The 23,952-nt window shown below is 41.6% G+C and overlaps 1 protein-coding gene across 2 annotated transcripts in view; it reads right to left on the reverse strand.

Annotated features, from left to right (window-relative positions):
- Positions 1-4,521: 4,521 nt before the first annotated feature.
- Positions 4,522-23,952, reverse strand: part of RHEB (Ras homolog, mTORC1 binding) — a 38,862-nt gene continuing 19,431 nt past the window's right edge. The window contains exons 3-8 of one of the 2 annotated variants that reach the window (XM_083855413.1): positions 18,769-18,836; positions 15,618-15,700; positions 11,436-11,492; positions 11,288-11,335; positions 10,681-10,762; positions 4,522-5,534 (exon numbers count right to left, since the gene is read on the reverse strand). In XM_083855413.1, the coding sequence (XP_083711539.1) occupies positions 5,442-5,534; positions 10,681-10,762; positions 11,288-11,335; positions 11,436-11,492; positions 15,618-15,700; positions 18,769-18,836 (431 nt within the window). In that variant the 3' untranslated portion in view covers positions 4,522-5,441. The remainder of the gene's footprint in view (positions 5,535-10,680; positions 10,763-11,287; positions 11,336-11,435; positions 11,493-15,617; positions 15,701-18,768; positions 18,837-23,952) is intronic. The other variant, XM_083855414.1, reaches the window with a different exon arrangement.

The raw sequence follows: 23,952 nt of genomic DNA on the forward strand, positions 1-23,952 counted from the left end.
AGCTTCCCTCCACTGTGGCTGCTTAAAGGATGAAACATTAGAAATTAACTTGTAAGATTGAGTATTTGGCTTTAACAGTCAAACCCCAAAAATCCGAGATTCTTTTGTGGGTTTGGTTTAGAGGGAGGAATTGGGTTTGATGTCCACAAGGGCAGCTCCAGGCTGTGCTATCCCTGTTGGCTTTTGCTGCCGCAAGGCTGAGGAGTGAAGTGGTGAGAGACAATTTGCTCTCCAAATTGTCCAGGACAGAGCCAGGGAAGCTGAGCAGGGTGTGACTCCTGGAGGTGAATCTTTGGGAGTGACCTCACTTATGTAAACAGGAATATTCTGTGTCAGAGGTTTAGCAGGATTAGCATCCTGCTCAGAGGTACCTCCTACAGCTGGTACAGCCCCACACAAATAACCATTAATGCATCAGCAGCCAAGGAGTTGCTCCACATCCTCTGAAAGGGCCACACTTCAGCTTCTGGAAGAGCCTGTAATATTTGCAAAGCAGTGGAAGACCTGGCATGGAAAATCCCTAGCTCAGGGCTTTCAAAACACCACCTTGCTTTGAAAAGCTCATGGATTTTTCACATACCTCAGTATGAGATACTTTGAGCTCATTAACTATGAAACAACCCTGGGTCTTGCTTTAGCTTGCTGCTGGGAATGATGAGCACATCCTCTGGGCCTCCTCAGAGTAGCAACAGACCTGAATGAGAAACCATCTCATGACCCAAGGGGGAGTTTCTGTGAGAAATCCATGTTGCTTGTTGTAGACAAACCCACCTCAGACCAGCTGCCAAAAATACTAATTTCTGCTGGTGATGAACCCCACTCCCTGTACCTGAGTGCAGCAGGTGCTGCCTCCCAGAGCTGCCAGGGAGACTGGGTACACTGACTGCAGAACATTACTGCAAAACATTCAACCCACACCCTCACTGGCAGAATACATCACCTGTTCACCTGTTGCTGGAAATGGGAATCAGCTGCCAGGCAGTGGTTTTGGGTTCAACGTGCTGCCTTCAGCATGGATGCACTACAACACAAAAATCTCTGGAATATCTCGACCAAGGGTGGCCATCCCACACCCTGACCCACCACCCATCCCATGCCAGCAACACCTCGTGTTGCCCATGTTGGGTAAGGACTCCAAAAAACCTCGGACTCAGCAAACCCAGTCAGAAAATGATGGATCTGGCCAGGTTCCAGCTAGGAAAAACAGCTCCTTACCTTGGAGAGGGGACTTGCTGGTCAGGTTTAGCCAATTAGTCTTGTTTTCAGTAATATTCTGTCCAGGGATCATCAAACACCTCAGCATCTGACTGAGACGGGACTTGGACTTCATTTTGGAAAGCGTCAGAAAGCCTGGGGGGTGACAGTTTTCACTGTATTTCAAAAAAAGTAAAAGTTCCAGTAGGGAAACAGGATATCCAAGGAAAAGCTGGATCAGAACACCCATCACCCCGAGCAGTTTAGCCACACTTCTGTATATTCACAATAGTTGAAGGGATCTGTGCAAAGGTTTTCACCCCCCCTTTTGACCTTATTAGATGAAGTTGTGAAGATGAGTCAGTATTAGCAAAACGCTCTGAAGATGAACAGTCCTGATTACATAAGGGCTAATTAGAAGCTGTTGATTTCTCCTTCTGGAGAGGCTCAGCAGTGTTAATTAGCAGGTTAAGCCCAGCAAGCCTGGGCACATCATCACCACCTGCACCGTGCTCACACAGCACCTGGGACATCTGCATCTCATCCAGATACGACAGCATGGCTACTGCAGACACACAGGAAAAATGAAAACACTTCTCCAGCTTTTTTATTCTCTAGCATGTACTCATCAACCCTTTACAGAAGCTGGGAAGAAGCATTACAAAGAAGACCCAGAGCTGACTCTTCACACTCCCTGTCATGGAGTTAACCAGGCAGGGACAAACTGCCTTAGGCATGGAAACAGCAGGACAAAGAAGGGTCATGTATCCATTTAGCACATGCAGTCCATCCTGCCCCTGGCTGAGCGCATCTGCCCCACTGCTTTACTCATCCTCAGCATTTCCAGGCACGGCAGGCTGAGATGGGCAGCTCCAGCCCTGGGACTCAGGATTATTCACACAGCAAAGCGAGGAGCTGGACAGGGGCACAAGCAAGGCAGGAGTCACTTCCAAACCAGGGCACTGTAAATCCACACAAGTCAGTAAAAACTTAAAATTACTTGGAGTAGTTAATCTTCACATAAGCACAGAAGGGCTGGGGTCAGCAGGGATCCCTGGAGGACACCCGACCCAACCCCTGTTCAAGCAGGGTCACCCAGAGCTGGTTGCTTGGGACCATGTCCAAGTGCCTTTTGAGTATGTCCATGGTGGGAAACTGGTGGATTGTGCTCAACCTCACCGTGAAAAAATTTTGCTCATTTCCTCAACAGGAGAAGGATCTTTGCCACTTTCACCTTTGCAAATGATCATCTCTTAAGAATAAGGTTATTAAGTCTACATAATTATTTTCCTAGTCTGGATCAGAGAACTTATACAAGGCTGTACAAATTCATCAACTCCAGGAAAGCAGCAGTTTGCTACAAAGTAGTATTTTTTCTGTACATAACAGGACTTCCACAATTGCCCACTCCCCTGTTCAGGGCTCTCAGGATGAAGAACCCAACCTGTGCCAGCTCAGTACAAGGAAGCACAAGGCTACCCCAGCCTCTGTTAAACTCCAGCTGCTGAAGGTGCCACCCTGAGAAGCCAAGTGAAATCTCTGCACATCCAAGGATGAGGAGGAATTCACTGATCACACTTGACTACATGCTTCAGCAGAACTGCAAGACTATTGCACATGGCTGGTCTTTAGATCTTATTAGCAGTGAAAGGCTTAGACGAATGGAATAATTTCCATTTTTCACTGGATGAAGCAGAAAGAGGAAGAAGGAAACAACATATGTGGATGAGCTCAATACTTCAGCTATTACAGAAAATGCAAGAGCAGTACACATCTCTCAGTGCTGAGTACATTAATTGTTTGGGCTGGAAGGAACCCAAAAGCCCACCCAGTTCTAACCCCTCTGCCATGGGCAGGTTCATTTTTGGCTAGACCAGGTGGCTCAGAGCCCTGTCCAACCTGGCTCTGTGGAGCATCCATAAACTCTGGGCAGCCTGTTCCAGTGTATCACTGCCCTTAAGAATTTCTTCCTATTAATTATTCTAAACCTACTCTCTTGCAGTTTGAAGCCATTGCCATTTGTCCTATCACTACATGGCCTTGTGAAATGTCCCTTCCAAGTCTCAAAAACTTCTACCACAAACGATCCAGAGAATCTGCACTTGCCTTTAAGCCCTTCTGTAAAGCCTCACCTCTGGAAGGCAGGACCTCAGTTATCCCAGACTGTTGAACTGCACATGCTCTCATGCATCTCCTTTAAAACTCTTAGCAGCTGGCACACCTCAAGAAGCAATGCAGCAGCTGTTATGGGGGTTAGACTGATGCCAGTACACCTGCAGCCAGAGTTTGACAAAAAAATGGAGCAGATGTGGTCGCTGGGGTTTGTGTTACTCCAGAATTTCCAGCCTGTGACAAAGGACACACGCTGTGTCCGTGATGCAATACCACAGCCTCGGGTCATGCAACAGCTCATCAATCCTGGAATCACTGAAGGCTCACACTGAACTGACACACCCCTGAGGTGCTGAGCTCCTCAGGCCATGCTCTGCATCCTCAGCCATTCCACTGCCAGCCAAGTTGACCCTTGCTCCAATGCTGCAGGTTCTTGGGCAGGAAACAGCCCCGGCTCAGTTTGGCTCCAAAATCAAAGCATGGACTCATTTCCCTGAACGAGCTCTCTGCTGAACTCCAGCAATCCATCATGCATAACAATCATCCAGCTACTCAACCTGTGCTTGGCACAAGGTGTAAGAATTCACAGAAAACGGGTTTTCAGAAACATTGGGAAATTTCAGAAGTAGAGAAGAAAAGGCGCCTTTTTTTTTTTTAACAAATTACTCTCATGATGACCAAAGGAAATACCAAGCTTTCCTACATACACTGTTGAGAGGTTTAGACTATTTTTTTGTATCACATGAAGAACAACTGCACAAAGAAAATAAAGGAATTAAATGCTTCATTTGTATCATTTAGCACAGACTAGAAGGTAAAAGATAATTTCGGTTGCAAAAACACTCTAACTTTCCCTTCCTATGTTCTCCTGTAAGAAATTAAGTTTTCAAATGAACACAAAAATGCAGGCAAAATCCTTCATTTAATTAGCTGTTCCCCAAGTCAGCCTTGTTTGTTTTTCCTGTTTTAGATTTTGTTCTGCTTTTCAATACAAAGTAGGTCAACTGCAAATTTTAAAAATATATAGTTGTAAGTAGTTTGTTTCTAGACTTGAGAGATTACAGCTTGCTAAGCTTCCACTCCAAAAGGCAAGGAAAAACTCGGAGCTGGTCAGAGAAAGCTGTGCAGGAACCCTGAACTGTGCACAGCCAAACAGCAGGAGGCCGCTCACCTCTACCAGGAGCACAGGAATTCACGACAAACAGCCCACACCAATTTGTTCAGGACGTGCAATTTATTTTAAATGACATTTTTTGTTCTCTTAACAAGTCTACGCTTGTGACCTGGATAAATCCACTCCATCCTGACAGCACTCCCAGCCACAAGTCCGCGTGAACAGTCCGTAGCGCAGGAACTCGGGGCGGCTCTGCGCACCCTTTACTCAACAGTTACAGAGGAAAAACACAGAGCAGGTTCTGAATGAAACCCAGGACTTCCCTTCCAAATAAAGCTGGCACTTGTCTCTCCTTCCCATGACCGGGCACAAAGCAAAGCAGAGCTGCTTGGCCAGCCTGGAGTTCCAGTAGCAAAAACGTTTGGGATCACTTGCAAACAACTTCCCGAGCAATAGTCAAACAATCCATTGGCTCCAAGGATCTCACGCCTTGCCTTCTCTTAAGGTCAGCAGGTGAACATTTTTCACAAATTAAAAAAAAAAAAAAAGTTGATATGGAGTAATCAACGAAAAATTATAAACAGAACATTTAAGGTTTGCAGCTATTTTATTTACAAGTATACATTTAACACAAAGAAACACTGATATCCAAGCCTAGTTAATAGTAGTGTAACAATATGCATCATTTTGATGATTATTCTAACCAACAAACTACACTGAAAAATTAATGCCAGTAAAATTCTTGGTCATAATATTAAGAAATACAATATATAAATTGAAAATATGATTGCTTAAAATTTGAAAATGGAAGTGAAGCCATTTGCACAGGAGTCAGAGTTTAACATAATCTGAAGGGAAAGGCTCCAAACCAACTGTTTATCTTTCAGGTTAACAGAAGAAAAAAAAAATTAAAAAAAAGGAAAAAAAAAAAAAAGAAGCATAGTTTATCTTTAAAGATAATGGGCAGTTTTGCTTCTTCAGGTAGAATGTATTCCCAGTGTTTTCAGGTTCTGCAGTGGAATTACATTACTGAGCATGAAGACTTCCCTTGTGAAGCTGCCCCATCGATTTTTTCTGCCTCCAAAATTATCCTCTTAAAAACATCAACGGCAGTCTGCAAAGAGAGAGCACACCATTAGGAGGGAAGGCAGGATTGCCCACTTACTGAAAGAATAACTAAAAAATCGTTAGCAGTTTTACCAACTACATCAGCAGATAAACGCACATCCAATGCTTATTCCAAAAGTGAGGAGGGCAAACACAGTAATTTTAGTTTCAAAGGGAAATGCAAACCCCCATCCACAGCAATCCTCAGCAGGGAGGGCAGGCACAAACTGAGGCAGATTCACAACAGAGGCAATAACTGTAATCACCTTGCTTTGCATGGTGAGCCTGCCCTGAGTGACTGACAGCACGAAAGGTTTGGTTGTTGTGCTGTTCCAGAGAATAAACCAATTCCTTTGCTCTCAGTAATCTTTAAGATAATGAATAATTACAGAAGACAGCAGATTTCTCAGCTCTCAACACTGACTTTGCACAGCTGAATATGAGGAGTGACTTTACTACTCTTTATTTTCTCATTGTCCCTATGAGTAAGATCAGTATTAGACATGATACAAGGACATGAGTGGAAAGCACAAACTGAACTATCACTGATATTAAGCAATATCCTTTGATAAAGCCCTCCTGAGAGAAATGGGGTTACATTTTAAATAGTATGAACTGCATGACTAGAGCTTCAGTGTGTAAATCTTCAGCTTGGAAATGGTCTCCTGACCATCTCAGACTGCCATTTGATCTAACCTCTGGCCATCCACTTCAGGAATTCCAAGCACAGGAAAGTGCTTGGAATATAAAAAACAGTCATGCTAGAAAGAGGCTAAAAAGGGGGTTTTGTTGGTTTTAATCAGCAGGCTGAAGAGCACCCTGTGATTTATGGCTACAGTTCTGATTTAACAGATGTTTTTCCACCTCCACAAGATACAATTCTTGACTGGATTACTTCCAAATTAATCTCATTGACTGAAGCCCCATAGCAATCTTAACAAGATTAGACTTAATGTTAAAGTTTCCCACATTTATACTGTTTGTGCACAGTACAGTCTCTGGAACTATTTAAAGTGTTTCACCAGCTGGAAAATAGGGTATTCCTCCCTATAACCGAGTTTCCTGCAATCCCAACAGAACCTGACAGAAGTGGCTTGTTAGCTCAGTAATGATACAACACATTTCCTGGGCAAATTAAGACTTTAGGAGAACTATGGCCAGGACTGCAGTTGCTATCAAACTGCTTCCACTAATGAAGAATTTCCCTTAATCAAAACCTGGTGATGCACTGATTTACAAATATGCTGCACCATTGTTTTCTTAGAGCCAGAATTTTCAATGGTTTCATTTTAGTACGCAAGTTCTTATTGCCCACATTTCACAGCACCCATTAAAAAACCTCTACAACTCACTCTATCAACCAAAAAGCTGCACATTCCCTGTCAAAGACATGCTGTTTGAAGCACTAAGATGTAGGAGTTCACAGGGTTTGCTAAATCATTTCACAGAAAATACGTATTCACTGGGAAGGTTTAATTACTGTCCTACAGCGAACGCCTTGGAATTTGTAATTCAGCTCAAACGTGCTAAGGAGTTTCAGGCTGAGCCTTAAAACAACACAGGAAGATGTTTTGTGACAAGGAATGAAGGATGCAGCCAGACTTTACATGCATCTGCCTCCATATGGTGCAATTATGGAATGTGGGTCACACCTAGCCCACAGGAAGCCATCTGGCTTTTTTCCTCTACCTTTCTCCCCGAGCAAACAAAAGAGATGCCAGCCTGGGCAACACCTGCTGCCCACAGAGCCCAGCAGCGAGCAGGGCACACCAGAGGCCCAGCTGCTGCTGCAGATGTGCCCTCAGAGTGAGCAGGACAGGCAGCTGGGGAGGCACATTCTCTACACAGCCAGGGAATTGAGAATGTGCTGCCAGGAGCCAGCAGGAAAGTGCAACCACTCAAATCCAGCCCACGGTGCCGGAGTCACCCTTTGGCAACTGTTTTATTATTTCAAAGAGGAAACTCTCAGCTGCTCTCACATCTGGTTTATCCCAGCACAGAAATGGGCACAGGAATTTGAACAATAGCCAGGTAAAAGAGGGTTTTTTCCCCACATCCTTTGCCAATCCAAACATGTCACACCCCTGGATTCCAAACTACTCTGAAGCATTTACTAAGCAGTGCATCCTCTGAGCTCCTAGATAAAGCTGCCCTTGAAAAAAGAAGCACAACCAAGCAATTGCTTTTTAAGAGAGCTCCATTTTGGTAAAAAGCAAAATTTTTGCTACTTCCTTGCTCCTTTTGCAATTTATCTAATGCATGATGAACACAATTTAGTTGCTTGTTACTTCCTAAATTCTTCCAGTAGAAGTTGGCTTCCAGCTTCACCTGGGTTTAAGACCACTTTGGATTCTGGCTGGATTTCCAAGACTGACTTCATTGCACTGGGATTAAGATGAAGCACTCTACTACTGCCTAGGTACCCCTGTGTAGGGAATTCCACAAGAAAAGACTTGAAGTTCCTGAAGTTAGCCAAAGCAGTTCAACATGTCTGGTAATAATTAAGCAGCTTGAGAAGACATGACAGTAACAGCCCAGCAGTCATCTCAGAGAGGTCTTTTCCATTAAGTGTCAGGATTGCCTTCCCAAAGCCCAGGGATTTCCCTTGATGACTGATGTGCTGGTGATATGCAGGCTCCTCCTAAAGTCCTACCAGGTCACTCATGTCTGGAGGAGCTGGCACATACTCAAGTCTATCTGACCTTGAGAACTCCTGCCAGCCACCATCATTTATCATCACCACGGCTTTAATCTTTGTCTCTCTCCCTTTCCATCTACTCCATGTCCTGCTGCTTCTGGAACATGTTATCTTTTGATAACTCTTGGCAGAATAGGCATAGTTTGATTAAATTAATCTACAGAACTGTTTTAATTGCCCAATATAATTGGGTTATGCTCCTTGGACTCTCACAGATGCTCCAAGAAGGATTTTTTGGGGGGCTGGAGGGTTAGAGAAAGAGGGCAGAAAAGGGGGAAAAAGAGCCATTGCTATCAGGGACACCCCCTCTCCTCACCACTGTGAAGAACATCATGTACACAACTCATCTTAGACCAGCACACCAGAAATTGTTACATTTCTGCTCTAAATCCTCCAAATACAGATGGGCTTGGTTTCAGAGAGAATTAACAAATGTACCCTCAGTCAAGAAGGTTTGAACTCTCTGCTCAAGTTCCAAATCCCTCATCCAGTTTAGCTCATGCCTTAAGCACAAATCAGCTTTCTGTTAAAGCAAAGAGAAGCTGAAACACTTTTGGAAGGAGTTTGGAATTAATCTGTATAATCAAGTTACATTTACAGTACCAAGCCAGTACAGGTGATTATTTGGATGAACCTCAATGCAAAAAGTGCTAACAGACTTCTTTTTCCAGTAATGTTGGCTTACATAAGGTGAACACAGTACCAGGAAAATGACAACGCACCTTGTTACCAAGTTCAAAACAAACCCTTTTCCCCCCTCCAGACCACACACAGTTTCAGAATAAGAGAAGATGCCTTGTCCTGACAGAAGTCTATGCATCAGCTCTTTTGATCCTGTTAGATTAGGATTTGGAGGAGAAAACCCAAATGAATTCAGAAGTGCTCCTGGTCCAACTCACGGGGAGGGATGTTACAATGCCTGGTGTCTCCTCTTCCCACAGCTCCAGACTCCACACTTGGCTCTCAAAACTCAATCTTCCACCTCTTCAGAGCTGGAGATGTGTGAGAAGACTGAGGCAGCTGTGCCAGTGTTGGGCTCCTTCACACTTTATTCCACACATCCCAAGCCTCCAGAGGAAACACGCCAGAGAGCCTGAAGGATGGTCACATGCTGTGGGTACCCGTCTCAGAAGTGACATCTGATCTGCCAGACTTCTGAAGATGGACAAATTTACCAAGTGTATTATACAGCAGGCATGAAGCAGGAATTGTGTTCAGGCACCTGCCTCAACAACCTGCTGCTAAATCCAGGGGGACAGAATTTACAGCAACCTGTGATCACTATTCTGAAGGATCCTGCAGAAAGGAAGACCAGTGACAGCCAGGATGCACAGGACTTCTGAATCCTTTTGGTGGGATTTGTACAGAACTGTCCAGGATTTTGACTATCTGACATCCAACTGCTATTTTGATTTCCCTGAAGGGTACCATGTTTGATATATAAACTCCAGCTGGCAGCTTAACTTAAAACAGGAGCACAAATACATGGCAGTACGGGGGACTTAGTCAGGCAGCAAGTTAACACACAGGACATACCAAGCATCCTACAAAGCTTGTAGCTTCTTTACATAAATAAACATGACTTTTTTCTTCTTGGTTCAAGGACAATAAAAACTCCAGAAAAGTTACCAGTAAGATATTCTTCTGCTGGATATGAATTGCTGTGGTGTTACACATTGTGAACATATGCCAAATGAAAAAGAGCACAGGCAACAGCTTTGCCTAATCCAGAAGTATTAAGACATTAAGACATAAAATAAAGGGGTGGAAAAAAAAATCATCAGACTTTATAAACAGGTTTATTCTTTATACTGTCAGTTTAATTTCCTTTGGTATGCATTTGAAGCTCTCCAGCACACAGGGAAGATACTGAGAAATTTCATGCTTCCATCATGCCCAGTTTTGACAAGGTTAATGTGAGTCTTAGCCAGAAATAGAAATACTGATAAACTAACTCCAAGTGTCCCATATCTAGTGGCAAAAAATAATCCAAATTTTTCTTTCAGGGACAAATCCAACTTTACTCAAGTACACTTTTAGAATTGTTGACCATAAACATCAGACAAAATGATTATTCCCCCATTAGAGAGACTGAGCCTGCCCAGCACCTTAACACACGAGGTTCATCTTCTTACACCAACTCACTGCTCTGCCAGCAGTGACTCCTGTTTAAGGTAACAGACCCTGTTCCACCCACCCCATGGATGAGAGTTTCAATTTGTCACTATGTGCTCTGATATGTTCAGTGAAGCTGAACTTTCAGTTCTTCATTTCCTCCTCCCATTGACAGTTGCAGGGAAAAACTTGTGTACATAAAGTGCAGACAGCCATTCTGCTTCCATCTACACAAAATATCTGTACAGTGCATGCAAATATTTTAGCTTCCTTTATTTAGTGAAACTCTGAGTCATCCATTACACTGCTATTTGAATAAAATGACTCTTAAATCCATTACCTGATTTTCTTTAGCAGAAGATTCCAAGAAAGCTGCATTCCAAGATTCTGCTAAAGCTTTCCCTTCTTCATAACTGATCACCCTGCTCAGAGAAAGAAAAATATGTTTCTTATAACTTGCAGAAGAATTGGAATCTGATATGTCAAGAAATACCTCAGAGTACCAAAGCACTTAAGTGCATTGCAATAGGAATGTCTTGTGAAGTCTGATCCAAAGCATTTGCTTTTGGCCGCTGTCAAATGCATTTCTGGGCCAGGTAAAACTGCTCTGTGATCCAGAAGAGCAGTTGTCCCAAAGTATTGCTTTGTTTTCATAATCTGTAATATCATCTGGTGTTGCTGCTGTGACAAATACACTTCTCTTACTTACTCTGAAAAAAACCCAGAGTGTTAAATGACTGTCCCTGGATCCTCACAGACAAAAATCAACATTACAACAAGAAGTTCATGGCTCATAGCTCACATTCTGGACACAATTCCTTTGCCAGTAACTTATTTTAACCTACAGTTTGATTTTAGCTCTGGAAAGCAAAGAACAAAGGCAGCGCGTTGCAGCCACAGGAATGCGGCTGCTGCCTTGTGTTTCCCACATTCTGGAGTTCACATACCGTTCCATATGCAGGTCTTTTTTATTTCCAACCAGCATAATGGGTATTCTGTGAAAGAAAGTTCAGAACTTCAGAACAGTTACAGTATACTGAACAAAGCACTAGCAACATGCCTGCAATGAAATGAGATGAAAGTGTCACTACTTACTGGACTTTTCCCACCATATCCAATAACTTGCCATGGATAACTTTTATCACTTCAAAACTGCAAAATAAAGGGATGAAGTCACACATGCACTCTGATGTTTATCCTCAATACCCAATACACAAGCAATTAAATGCACATGTAGGTCGTGTTTAAAACTTACTCTATGTATGCACAACTACAAAGATGCTGGAAGTCTTACCCATTTGTGTAACAAAGCAAACCGGTCCCAGCAGCAGCAGAGACCAGCCTGAGCCTACCCTTACAGCCTCCCCAGTTATGGTATTTGCAGAAATAAATAACATTACCCAGGACTGATGCATCTAACACATAATCACCCCAAGTCCCTCCCACCTCTCATCTGGTTTGTATCTGCAGTGAGAAATATAACTGCTGCAGTCCAACAATCCTGGATGAGTATGTCAAATTAAAGCAATTTGGAAAAAAAAGTAATTAGTTAGGCAAGCTCCATCTTAAAAGAACACATTGTTTTTAATGAACATTTAGTTCATATATAATTATTATTTATGCAAAAGGCAAAAGAAGCCAAAATTCTAATTTTCTATGGAAAGTGAGTAAACTGATCTGCAAGATGGCACTGAAACAGTGATTATTCAAATACTCTTCGTTTGCTCCCCTACCACATAGGTGAAGTTTGGATGATGGGAGGTAAGAAGCAGTACTGTAGAATATCAAGTCAAAAACCTCACTAAAAAAATCCACTGCATTTGACATTCAGTACTTTTGAGAACAAGCTATAAACAAGGTTGAAGAGCAGATGTTGCACTCCTCTGGTTACACCATGGAAAAAATGCCGGTACACGAAGTGCATAATTTAAGAGAGGCATAGGCTCAAGGATGAGACGCGCAACTAGACAACAGAAAAGGGACCAAACTTTTCCAGTTTCCAAGGTTGTTAGCTACAGGCAGTGGCTTGACTTGCACTGCATTTCAATTAGAACTGAAACTCTCAAAAACAGAGCAGCACTCAAACGCACTTCCAGCTCAGAGCAAAGACCTGATGTCTAAAAACACCATTCAAAGCAGTTAAACCTTTCACTCCTAGAACAACAAACTCTACCATATTTAAGATGGATTTTCTGTCAAGTAGGTCAATTTGTTTCACTGCAGCAATAATATTTGAGACTGTGTGGAACACAATGCTTCTCCATGCTCAGCTCATTAGTTTCAGTGTATCCTATCAAGAAAATGAATTCTTTGTAAACAGAAGCATGACTTAGTCTGGCACAAATTCCTACTGGTAACTCAAGTAGGATACTACAGATTACACTGTGGAAAATGTGGAATCAATAAAAAATGTGGAATCAATGAAAGGACTTTAGGGACACAAAGAGCTTATGCTGAAAGAGTATTAGTGAAATTTTAGTCTTGAGAACTCGTCTTGGATGCTCATAATTATTAAGAAAATAAGAGCTAAATGGAGCTTGGCTGCGACAGAGTCAAGAGGCATCACTACACACAGAACTACGTGACCCTACAAACTGAGAGAATAAAAATGCTACCAAAAAACCCCATCTACTGCAGACCACAAAACTGTTTCTCAGTCTGAAGCAAGGAGAAAGATCTTAGCACCAGATCCACAGGCTAACTGAATCCCTAGGACAGTACAATCACTGTTTCCAGCTAAGCCAGAAAAATGTCACACCACAGCACAGCACCCCGACGAGTCCTTGCCTGCAATACTGCTAAGGTGCTCTTGAACCTGGGCTCTCCATTGCCCCACTTTGGGTATCCATCTGCTTGTCTAAGATTGTTCGCAAGTTTCCTTTTTTAGTGAGAATACTACAAATAACAAGCTGATCCTTGCTAACAGACCAAGGTGAAAACCACAGGAGAAGTGCTATTTAAACTCCAACACAATTCTGACACAGAAACAAGTTGCTAAGGACTGCCAAGAATGAAACTGGCTTGACCAATTAATGTTGTAGAAAGCTTTCCAAATTAATAATGTTGAAAGGAGCAAGGACAAAAAGGAGCAAGGACTGACCAATCCAAAAATAGCACCATCACATCGAGTTGTGAAACTGTGAGATTTGGAGACTGTAAGAGGTCCCTTCAAGTTCTGTCAACAAATGGGTTACAGCAAATAGCTCAATGTGTGAAATACAAAAAAACCCACCATTACTAGCTGTCAGATAAATGTGTTACACAAAATCATGGAACCTAGCAAGATACAAAATTGGAATTTAATTAAGCTGAACTAGAGCAAAAGCCTTCCAGTGACCTTGTTGCTGAGAGCCTGAGAATATGAAAAATGTAGGGCATTAGCTTTCATTCAAGTCCTATTTAAACTTCCCACTGGAGGTTAGCTGGGAAGCTGATAACTTTAAAAAGAGCATTTCTATTAAGTCTGCTGTCAAAGCTCTTACCCAGCTGGATCAATATTTGGATCAATATAAACACTTTGACAGAAGTCAGGACAGATCATGACTGTGATCTCATTGTCTGGGCAAGTCATCAAAGCTACCAGGGCAGTGTGGAAGATCTTTCCTATCACCTAAACACTGTCTGGATACAGAACATAATGAATTGAACAAGACAGGATCATGGACACTTTGCAATTTTAAGGAAGAAACAACAACAATAGAAACTTGGAACAAACTGATGAAGATTAAATACTGATGAAAAGATTTTTGACGTACAGCCTTAACTCAGTGTGTCCTGTTTGTATTTTTACCATAACTTGGTTTAACTGACTGAATGCTACCACAGAAAAAAACACATTCATTTCTTCACTTGGTGAGCTCAAGACATCATGAGGCATCATGGAGTGGCTGAGAAAGAACATGTCCTTTAGGTGCCAAACAGGGAACAGCACAGGTTGCAGAATCCTCTGAGTGATGTACATTGGTTTCAGTCAAAGGCATTTCTGTCCTCACAGCACCCATCTATCAGTGACTTTTTTGTATTTGCTTTAGGAGTGGAGCATTGCCCACCTAAGGCAGAGAATACTGACTCCTATTTCATACAAGTTACTCAGCACCAACACTGAACTTCTAACTAAAAAACCCAGACCCAAAGGAGTTTGGTAGTTTAGTATCTCTAGATACACATAAAAGCCTAACATGTGCTTGCCCTTCTCTACTTCAGAACTTAAGATGAAAACCAAGAATGAAGAACTGTGAAATCTGTTCAACATTAAAGACTGTGCAACAGCAGAAGTTTATAACCAGACTGTATCCTTCCTTTGAGAAAGAAAAAGAGCCAACAGGCAAGTTGCTTTACCTGTATTTTATGATAGTCTCTCAAAGAGCTTGAAATGACCAGTTTTGTTTGATTCAGAGGAAAATATATGAAACACTTCAGCACTTGTAAAAAGCTCATCAGCTGCTTTGAAAATAGAAGGGAAGAATCAACTTCTCTTGTACTTGATGAGACGGAAAGGTCTAAGGTTGTAATCACTTTCTTCAAACAAAAATTTCAGAAAATATTCAGCTGACCTAATAAAGATGCTGTACAGTATTAGAAAATCAACACCTATTCAAGGATAAGCATTATTTAGACAAAGCAAGATGACCAGAGGAAGGGAGGAAACAACAGAAGATGACAAAGCCACACAAAGGCTGATGCGTCTCGCGTGATTCCAGGTAGGGTGGACTCTGGACAGGGAACAGCCAGGACAAGAGGGATATTCTGGGACAACCTTCAGGGAGGATTTTTTGCTGCAGCATGCCAAGAGAGGGTCCACAGTCCAAAAGTCATTTTTTGCTGTTTAAATGACTATTTCTATAGTTAATAAGGACAATTCAATATAAGAAGTCAAAGGAATCTCAGTACTGTAAAAAGCTACAAGGCTGAAGGAATGCTTTAGCAACTAATTGGGTACTTCACATAAATGTACAGTGCCCTTTAGCTTTGTATTTATGTCTGTCTTTGTATCCTTGCAAGAGCAAGGAACTCTACTTATTTCTGAAATGATCCTTAGTACTTTTACTTACACCTCAAAACAATGTAGCTTAACACTGTCTCATTTCTTACATGGTACCTTGCACATTTAGTCTGTGACATTTGGGTCTGAGGGGACATTTCTGAAAAAACATTATTATTCACTCCTACTATACTTCTAAGGGAGAGAGATTAGTTGAAAAATCACACATAAAATATAGCAGAGGCAAGAGCTAAACCCAGAAGATATTTAAGGAGAACATGAACAGATTTCATTACCTTTTTATTGACGTGACTGAATAAACAAGAATGTAGCCATTGATGTCTATGGAGTACGTCTGAGGAAATATGGAGTATTCATCCTGTGGAAGGAATATTGCATTTCAAATTAAGGGTTCCACAGTTCAGACCTTGATGCCATCAAATCAATCATCCAAGGCATTTTGTACAGGCAGTACTTTCACAATTTTTTCATCATAATATCACATGAGGCATCTTTACCAAACCAAGAGAAAGCTGAAAGTCCATCTGTATACTCTACAATTTAATCTACAGCTTTTATGGTTTATTCACTCTAAGACTATGGATGAGCTGAAGCTCTTCCCAGTCCTCTTACCCTGCTTAATTATCTGTTTGTATTAGTACAAAACATCCACTCTGTCCCACCATTAATTAGCAATTATGCCTCTTATCTTGCTGGTGATACATTTCAAAATCTTAATTTCAACAGCTGACGACAGGATCTAGCAGTTTGTAATTTCAAGTGACACTGATCACATCTAAATTACCTAAGGAATCTGGTAGGAAGAGAGTAATTGTGGCTTACTAACTAATGCTTATCAAATGCAAAAAATACAGTTATTAGCTGCTTTATGACAACTAAGTTTATATTATAGGATAAGCGTTCACATAAATAAAAAAACAGACAAAACCATCAGAAACTTACTCAGTGAATTTATTACCCTTCTAGAAAAGGGACTGACCAAATAGACAAACAAACCAGACTGACATACTGCAAGTAATGCAACATAAATACTATGAATCCAATGTAAAAAACCTGTTTCAACAGATATTCCCAAGAAATGTTTCCATTTTCACAAGAGCCATACTTCCTAATATATGAGTTCTCAAATTGTTAAACCTATGCCTTTGAAGATGTTAATTTTAGCTGAAGATCAAATAACCTCTCAGTTATTGTCATGGCTGAACAGATGGAGCAGTGCAATCACACAGCTTAAATCTAGACAGCCAAAAGGAATCGAACTTCCCTCACTGGCAGAAGAGGATAAACTCTTTATAAATCAACTTCACAGATCCAACCAACAAAAGTTTGAAAGAATAACAGTTGGCAAAAGCTGCCCTCATTTGCCTTTATTGCTACACACTGAGGGCAGCCCTCCCCCATCTTCTCTGAAATGCCAAAGTACCACTCCAGTTGGACGTGAAATCCCAAAGTCAATACAGAAGGGACCTAGGCTAACTCTGTGTAAAAAAGGTGAAAGTGCAACTCTGTAGGGGCTTGACTTTACCCAGAATTTCTCAGGACTGCCCTAGCTGGAATTTGGTGTTAGGTAAGATTTTGTTTCTGTGAACCCTGCAGCAAGAACCATGTTGAACTGAACTGCACAAACCTCAGTAAATAACCAGGAAAGTAAACAGGCACAGGACAGAGGAGGAATACCAAGAAAAGTAAGTGCCATAATCTCAACTGTTCCTGATTCACGACTTTAATTTTAGCTCGTTAGGAGATGGATGGATGGATGGATGGATGGATGGATGGATGGATGGATGGAGCTATACTCACTGCAACTTAGGAGTCAAATTAAAACATTTGTCAAGTGGTTAAACAATGTTGCTACAACTTTCCAAGCCACAAGGTTTTCAAAAGTATGTAACATATCTGCAATACAATTCTTGCTGTGCTGTATACACATGAGGACTCCCTATGGGCCATTATGCAAGACAGACTTGAGAAAGAAATCTGTCCAAGCCACACCTTCCACAGCCCAACATCATCTCTCCCCTTCAACCCTGTGTGCCAGAAATCAAAGTTCAAATCGTTCCATGAAGAATTAAATCTGAAAATAACCACAGGCTGGGAAAGAAGCTATTTAGGTTTCCACAATACTGTATAACATTAAATAATGCTCAGCAATAGAGGTATGTTAGTGGTGAGTCACACTGCCTTCCCAGAAGGCAATTTCCTCCTCAAAGAGGAATTTTTGTTTTATCACTACGCTACACAATCAGAGCTGTAATGCAAGTGCAGTTACAATGGCACTGAGTGACACCAATGGAGCTTGTTCTGCTGCTCACACTCCTCAGCCTGCCCCTCTCTCACACTCCTCAGCCTGCTCCTCTCTCACACTCCTCTCCTCTGCAGAGCCTTTCCCATCCAGCAATTCTGCCCCGGGACCTGTGGCTGGTGCTGTGCTCAGACACCTCTGAGTGATTACACATGTTGCTGTTGATGAGCACCAAGGGCTGACACCATATAAATACAGCATGGCTATTCCCCAGTCACACAGCTCTCTTCCAAGAAAGCAATCAAACATATCTAGGAAGTTACAACCCCTCTGAACAGTGTCCCAGCTATGAGCAGGCATCCTGCAGCTTTAAAGCCTTAAGTACTGGCAGCATATTTTATAACGCTAACATTGTTTAACACTACTCATAGTTTGGAAAAACCCAAAGGCAAAGCATGAGATCACGGAAGGCAAGAGCATGTGAGCAAAAGAAAAAAAAAATTAGGATAAAAATACAGGGGTTTAGTGGTCTCTGATGAGGTTTTTTTCCTAATATACTTTCTCAAAAGATGCAGCACTCTCGTGCATGGCTTCAGCCAGGCAGCACCGTGTGGAATGAACACCTGTACCTGTAAATAATGAACACCTGCACTTCCCAAAGCTCCCCAGCACGCTGCAGGACACGTGCTCTCTGTCTCCTCACTCCCTGTCATTACGTGAACTGTCACTGCAATAAACTGCAGCAGTTTATTGGTAACTCAGTAAGTGCCACCTACATGAATCTGTCTGCTCCCCATGACTGCTCCATGGATACAAGTTATGGTGGTGTAGAGAAATATGAAAAAGCCATGAAAAAATGGTTTACTGAAGTGCCATTCTTCATCTAAAGCAAGACTGCTCATTTACTCTGTAAATATCACAGGCTACTGACAAACTTTTGGGAGTTAAGGCAGTTTCATCTTCTCTTTTTTTAGGCACTCATTCAATAGATAGGGGAAAAAAAACAAAAACAAAACACAAACCAAAACCTTTAAAGAAAAAGTTCAGTGACTAAACAACAAGTCAGGACCATTTTTAAGTTAACTTTCACCTCTGAATGCACAGTCACTGCCAACTTAGCTCAACAGGAGTATGAATACCTGCTGTCTTAACTTGGAAGAAAGATTCAATGAAAGGTAACTTACCTGGCCAGCAGTGTCAACCAACTGAAGATGATATTCTTGGCCATTTACTGTGATCAGTTTTGTAAAAGCTAGAACAAACAAGAAATACATAAACAGGTCAGAATTACACACAAGGAAGAGAATAGAAGTCACTCATCTGTGCTATCATCAGCCAAGGCATGAAGAAAAAACTCCAGTTACAGGTTTTTAAATAGCAATAAAAGGCTAATCAGGTACTGTACTTTTAACTAGTCTGTTGCAGATAGCAAAACTCAGAAATTTAGGATTTCAAATTTCAGATGATTCTCCCACTGGATGCACCAGCTTCTTCTTTGCTCTCTTAAAAGGAAAGAGGGAATAAGAGGAATAAAAAGGGGGATTTACAGGCATTTCCACAAGATCCAGACAACCATAATTTGTGGTAACACAAGACACTTACATTCAATTGGCATCAAAGCTAAGTTTGAACTTATTATAGGATCTTTCCCTTGCTTTTCAAGCAGTTTAGCAAGACCAATTTCCTAAATGTAAATACCATGAAGTAAGTGATCTGGTTTGAAAAAAAGGAAAAATCTTTGGGGGCTAAAACACACAGAACTTATGATTATATTAAACCTAAATGATGACAAGTAGCTAAGTTCACCATGTTGCTTTCACATTTGCTGTAGCTATCAGCCAATGCAGTCCCCAGTCACGAAGTACATTCAGTCCCTAAAAGTGATGAGAATTGCTGCTCTTCCCTGGATTCATGAAATGCCAACACGCTGTGAGCCGAGGAATCTTACTCAGTGTTTGTGTTATGCAACTGCAAAAGCAAACAGTGTCACAGCTCCTGCAGGAATAATGTCCCAACCAGAGCACACAAATCTGGCTCTGGAGGTCTCTCTCATGTGGCCTTTGAGACACACTCCAGACACCACTGCTAGACAGCACTGATACACTGAGTGAAGTCTGTGTTTTCCTCTAGTTGGGGTGCTTTTCTCAACTAGTAACAGTCCTCAGAAACCTCATCTGTCACTGCAGTGATGAGCAGGGAAACAGAGTCAGATGAACAGGTCACTCAGGTGAGCTGAGCTGGCCAACAGTGTCCCAAAGCTGCACAGTTGAATGTTCCTGACCCTGCTGTGCAGTCCCTACCCATGCCTGAAGTAGATGGGGTTGGCCAACTTTCCTCCTCCCAGCCAAAGCTCGTCCCTCTGTCAAGTCCCCACAATGTGAGCATTATCTTGAATGAGTGGGCTGAAATAGCTGAAACTGGAGGTTTCAACCCACCTCATAAATCCAATCCTTGAAAAAAAGGAGCAATTCAAACAGCAAAGCCAAGCTAACAGTATCTAAATCATCAGTGTAAAGTGTACCTATAGTTTCCATTACAAAATCAGCAAATGGCGTTTGAAATGGAGCCTCAAAGAGAGCTCCTGCCCTACCCTGGTTATCCCCTAAGAAAGCTGCTTTACCACATGTGCTGCCCTCAAACCAGTCTGGATCCTGTTGTTATTGCTGCACAAAAGTTTTAGTTTATAAAACATGGATCCACAACGGCTCTTTGCCTTGGATGAATGCTGTGATGGGAACACACTGTTTGAACAGATGTTAGCAGGCAGCGTTGATATATATAATATCACTGCTTGGAGTCAGAGGGAAAACAGACTCCTCTGGAGACACACTGCATTTACAGGTGTGTGCAACTAACAGCCTCTCCAGTCTCTTGACACTTCACATGAACATCAAAGCACTCTGCAGTCAAAGTAGCTTCAAGGGCATCATGAAGTTAATATTTAAAAAGGGACAGATGGCAGTTTTTTCAGACTATTCTAGAAGCCTAGAAGAGACACAGCAACAATGTCATCATCATCATTACTGAAAGCAGCGTGTGACAGAGACAGGAGAAAGTAAACAGTGAAGGAGTCACCATAGCCTGGTGAGGAGAGCTGTTAGTGCAATGCAGAGCCTTGCAGCACTAAGCACAGCCCACTGTGTGAAGACAAATCTGCTTTGATGAAGTCACAGCTGATGACTTCCATTTCTTTGCTGAAGCTTTTTAAAAACATTCCTGGTTAAGAAATTTATTTCATGAAAAAATCTGGTCCCCTTGACCCAGCCAAAGTGTTCATTTCCAATTCCATCACCTATCATCCTGAGACTTCTGCTGTCTTTGTGCACAAGACAAACAATTGGAGCCCTGCACAATTTGGCTCTTCCTGGTAGGCCAAGGACACTTTTCAGCAGACCTGACCTGACATTAAATCATAATGTGAGCATCTCCAAAACACTGCTGATCTACTGGAACACAGATTTTGGAACAGGACATTCTTACACTTTGCAACACGTAACTCCAGTGATCATTGCTACCCGAAGATCAAGTACACTGCAATTAGACCAGCATGAATGAAATCATTTGCATGTGCAACTCAATGACAGCTGCTGTGGAAACAAGCCATTAGGATAAAAAAAACCAAACAATAACATGCAAAGAAATGCAGGCCTTTAAATCAATAGTGATACTGAGGAAAGGTACAAGAGCGCTGTAACATCATTGCCATAATATAGCTGGTAGCTAGATACAACCACCTTGCAAGGGTTCCTTGGTTACCACCTCCTGCATCCCTTTCTACTCGCCTGCATTCCAAAGTCAATGCCTGCCACTAATCTAGCAGGACATCTTTCACAACACTGAGATGATGTGTGATGCAACAGAGCTATTTTTAGTTTTCCTCAGAAGCCTCACTTGCACCCCTTAGAAGGCTCACTAGCAGCTCCTGAGGGCAGTTGCCAAGGAAGTGTAGAAGTTTAGCCTTGAAGATTCTCTGTCAGACTCATCTAAACATACAGGTGCCCCTTCCACAAATTAGTCGGGGTCCTCCAGCCCCCTGCCCCTTTCTAATATGCTTCTACTCACATTTGTATTTAAAAAACATGGGATGGAGGTAGGAAGCATGGGGGAAGATGTTCCTTTCCTTAGGGAGCTAGTGAGGCCATTTAGGGGAGAAAGGAAGATCACAGAGCTGTGAAACAGTGCTAGAAGACCCTCTAAAACTGCAACAAAAATCAAAAAGCAGCCAGGCAGGTTTGGAGGACACATTTGAGACCTGGGCAGTCAAGTCATCTACCTTCCAACACAAGACATCCCTGCAAAGATGATGTGAGTGAAGTTAAGTGCACATCTTCATTATCTGTTCCTTCTAACCTATTTGAGTTTCAAACTCAGGTCTAGTTTTCAATCCTGTAAATCTGTTGCATTTTAATTTGCACTGGTCTCAGTTCATGTGAGCTGATCTGCCTGCAGAGCCCCATCCAGCCCAGTGTCCACACAGACTCCCTGCACATACTCCTGCTCTCCAAGGATCTTTCTTCTCTTTCCAACACTCCTGCAAGTAGTTGTTCCACTCGTTTCTCAACCTGCCTGTCTCAAGAATAGCCACCCATTGAGATGTCACTCCTGTTGGGACATTCAGACAGGGAAAGTCTCCTTCCCAAAGCAATTATCTCTCACCTCCACTGCTGCCATAAAAGGATACAAGTTACTCTTCCTGACACACAAGTTTAGAAGAAGCAACTGAATTCAACACGCTCCTTGCTAATGTAATATAAGCAAAGCAAAATGCGGCAGTCAAGCTGTCCTAACCTCCACAAACACTAAGCAAAACTTGATGCACTTTATTTTCCTTTTATCACTTCCAAAGGCAGATTTCCACACTTAAACCTGAAGTTTCTAAAATATTAAGTATTATTCCTATTGCTCAAGGCTTAAAAACTACACAACTTGTTCCTGTAAGAGCTTGATTGCAGTTTGCCTTACATACAATTCAGTTTTGCACTCAACATTTTGTGCAAGTTTTATTATTTGAAGACAAAAATTTTAAGATTGTGTTACCAGCAGTACTGCAGCTTTCTACCCTTTCTTCACTGCTGTTAGAATACTGTAACAAATTATCAACAACAATTTTCTGGAGACAAATCAGAAATCACATAGGCCAGACTATCCTTGTCCATGTATTCTTTTAATTTCCAAGTTTTATTACATGTGTAGACCCAACCACCAGGTGAAACTGAAAATGTTTTACAACTTACTATAATGCCCTGGAAGAATGCAACGTCCTCCAACACTGTCCCTAGTATAAGAACCTGGACTTTTCAACCCTTTTTGCCAGCATTGTCCAGCAAATGTGAAATCATGAGCTAGGAAAAGTCTAAGAGTTGATCACGTACTTTGCATCTTATGACCCTACACAGAATCAGAAACACAGCTGGGAGTGTCCAAAGACTTTACTGAACAAAGATTTATAGTTAGAAAAAAAATTATTGTGTTACATTTTTAAGTCAAAAACATTATTTTATACTTAATCCATCAAAACTACTTTCATACCGGTCTTAAAAAAATTTCAATAAGTTTTAAATTTTAGTGTTAAATTAGAATGTATTTTCTTGTCTGTTCTTCACAGAGGCATTTTTAAAACATTATTTCTATCAGGCTTTCTGGGGCTTAAAGATGGAACAGACTTCCCACTGTTTTGAGCCCCAGGGCATATCTCTTATCTTTTCAACCTTTACTTCCCAGCAACATTTTCTGATGTCAGAAGGACCCTTCAATTCTCTACCTTTCAGAAAGCAAATTCCTCCAGCCATACTACAGATCACAAGACTTACACCAAATGAATAATGTTGTTTGTTTTCCAAACAAGAAAGAAATCAAGTGAAAGTCTTCAAGATGCCCCCTCCCAACAAGTCCTCATGGCCGGACATGCTCAATGCTTAGAACTCAGATCAAGCCAACAGTGCAGACCAGGAGAGTCAAATAAGAGAAAAATTCATCTACGGTGTATTTTTTATAGTTCAGAAATGCTGAAGTTGCGAGACAGACAACAACTACAGAGTTACAAACAGCAGCTACAGACAACAGGTAAAGGATGAAACACGACAAATCTTGTACCAATGTGTCAAAATCCTACAAGACACAGACTCAGTATTTCGTAGACTTCAACTCCCTGTGTCTCAATCCGTATTCATTCACATGTAGCTGTATAAAACTAAAATATTGGTTTAAATAATTTGCATTTATATGGCACAGACAGAGAAGAATAACCTGCTCCAAGTAACATTAAGATTTAAAACACAGAAACTTATATCCCAGTATTTTGCTAGTAGCTTTAATTCATGACATACCTGACTTATAATTCAAAGTAAAAGAGGGTGATGCAGAGTGTT

The sequence above is a fragment of the Zosterops lateralis genome (assembly GCF_965231275.1).
Source record: "Zosterops lateralis genome assembly, chromosome: 1".
In the NCBI taxonomy this organism is placed as follows: Eukaryota; Metazoa; Chordata; class Aves; order Passeriformes; family Zosteropidae; genus Zosterops; species Zosterops lateralis.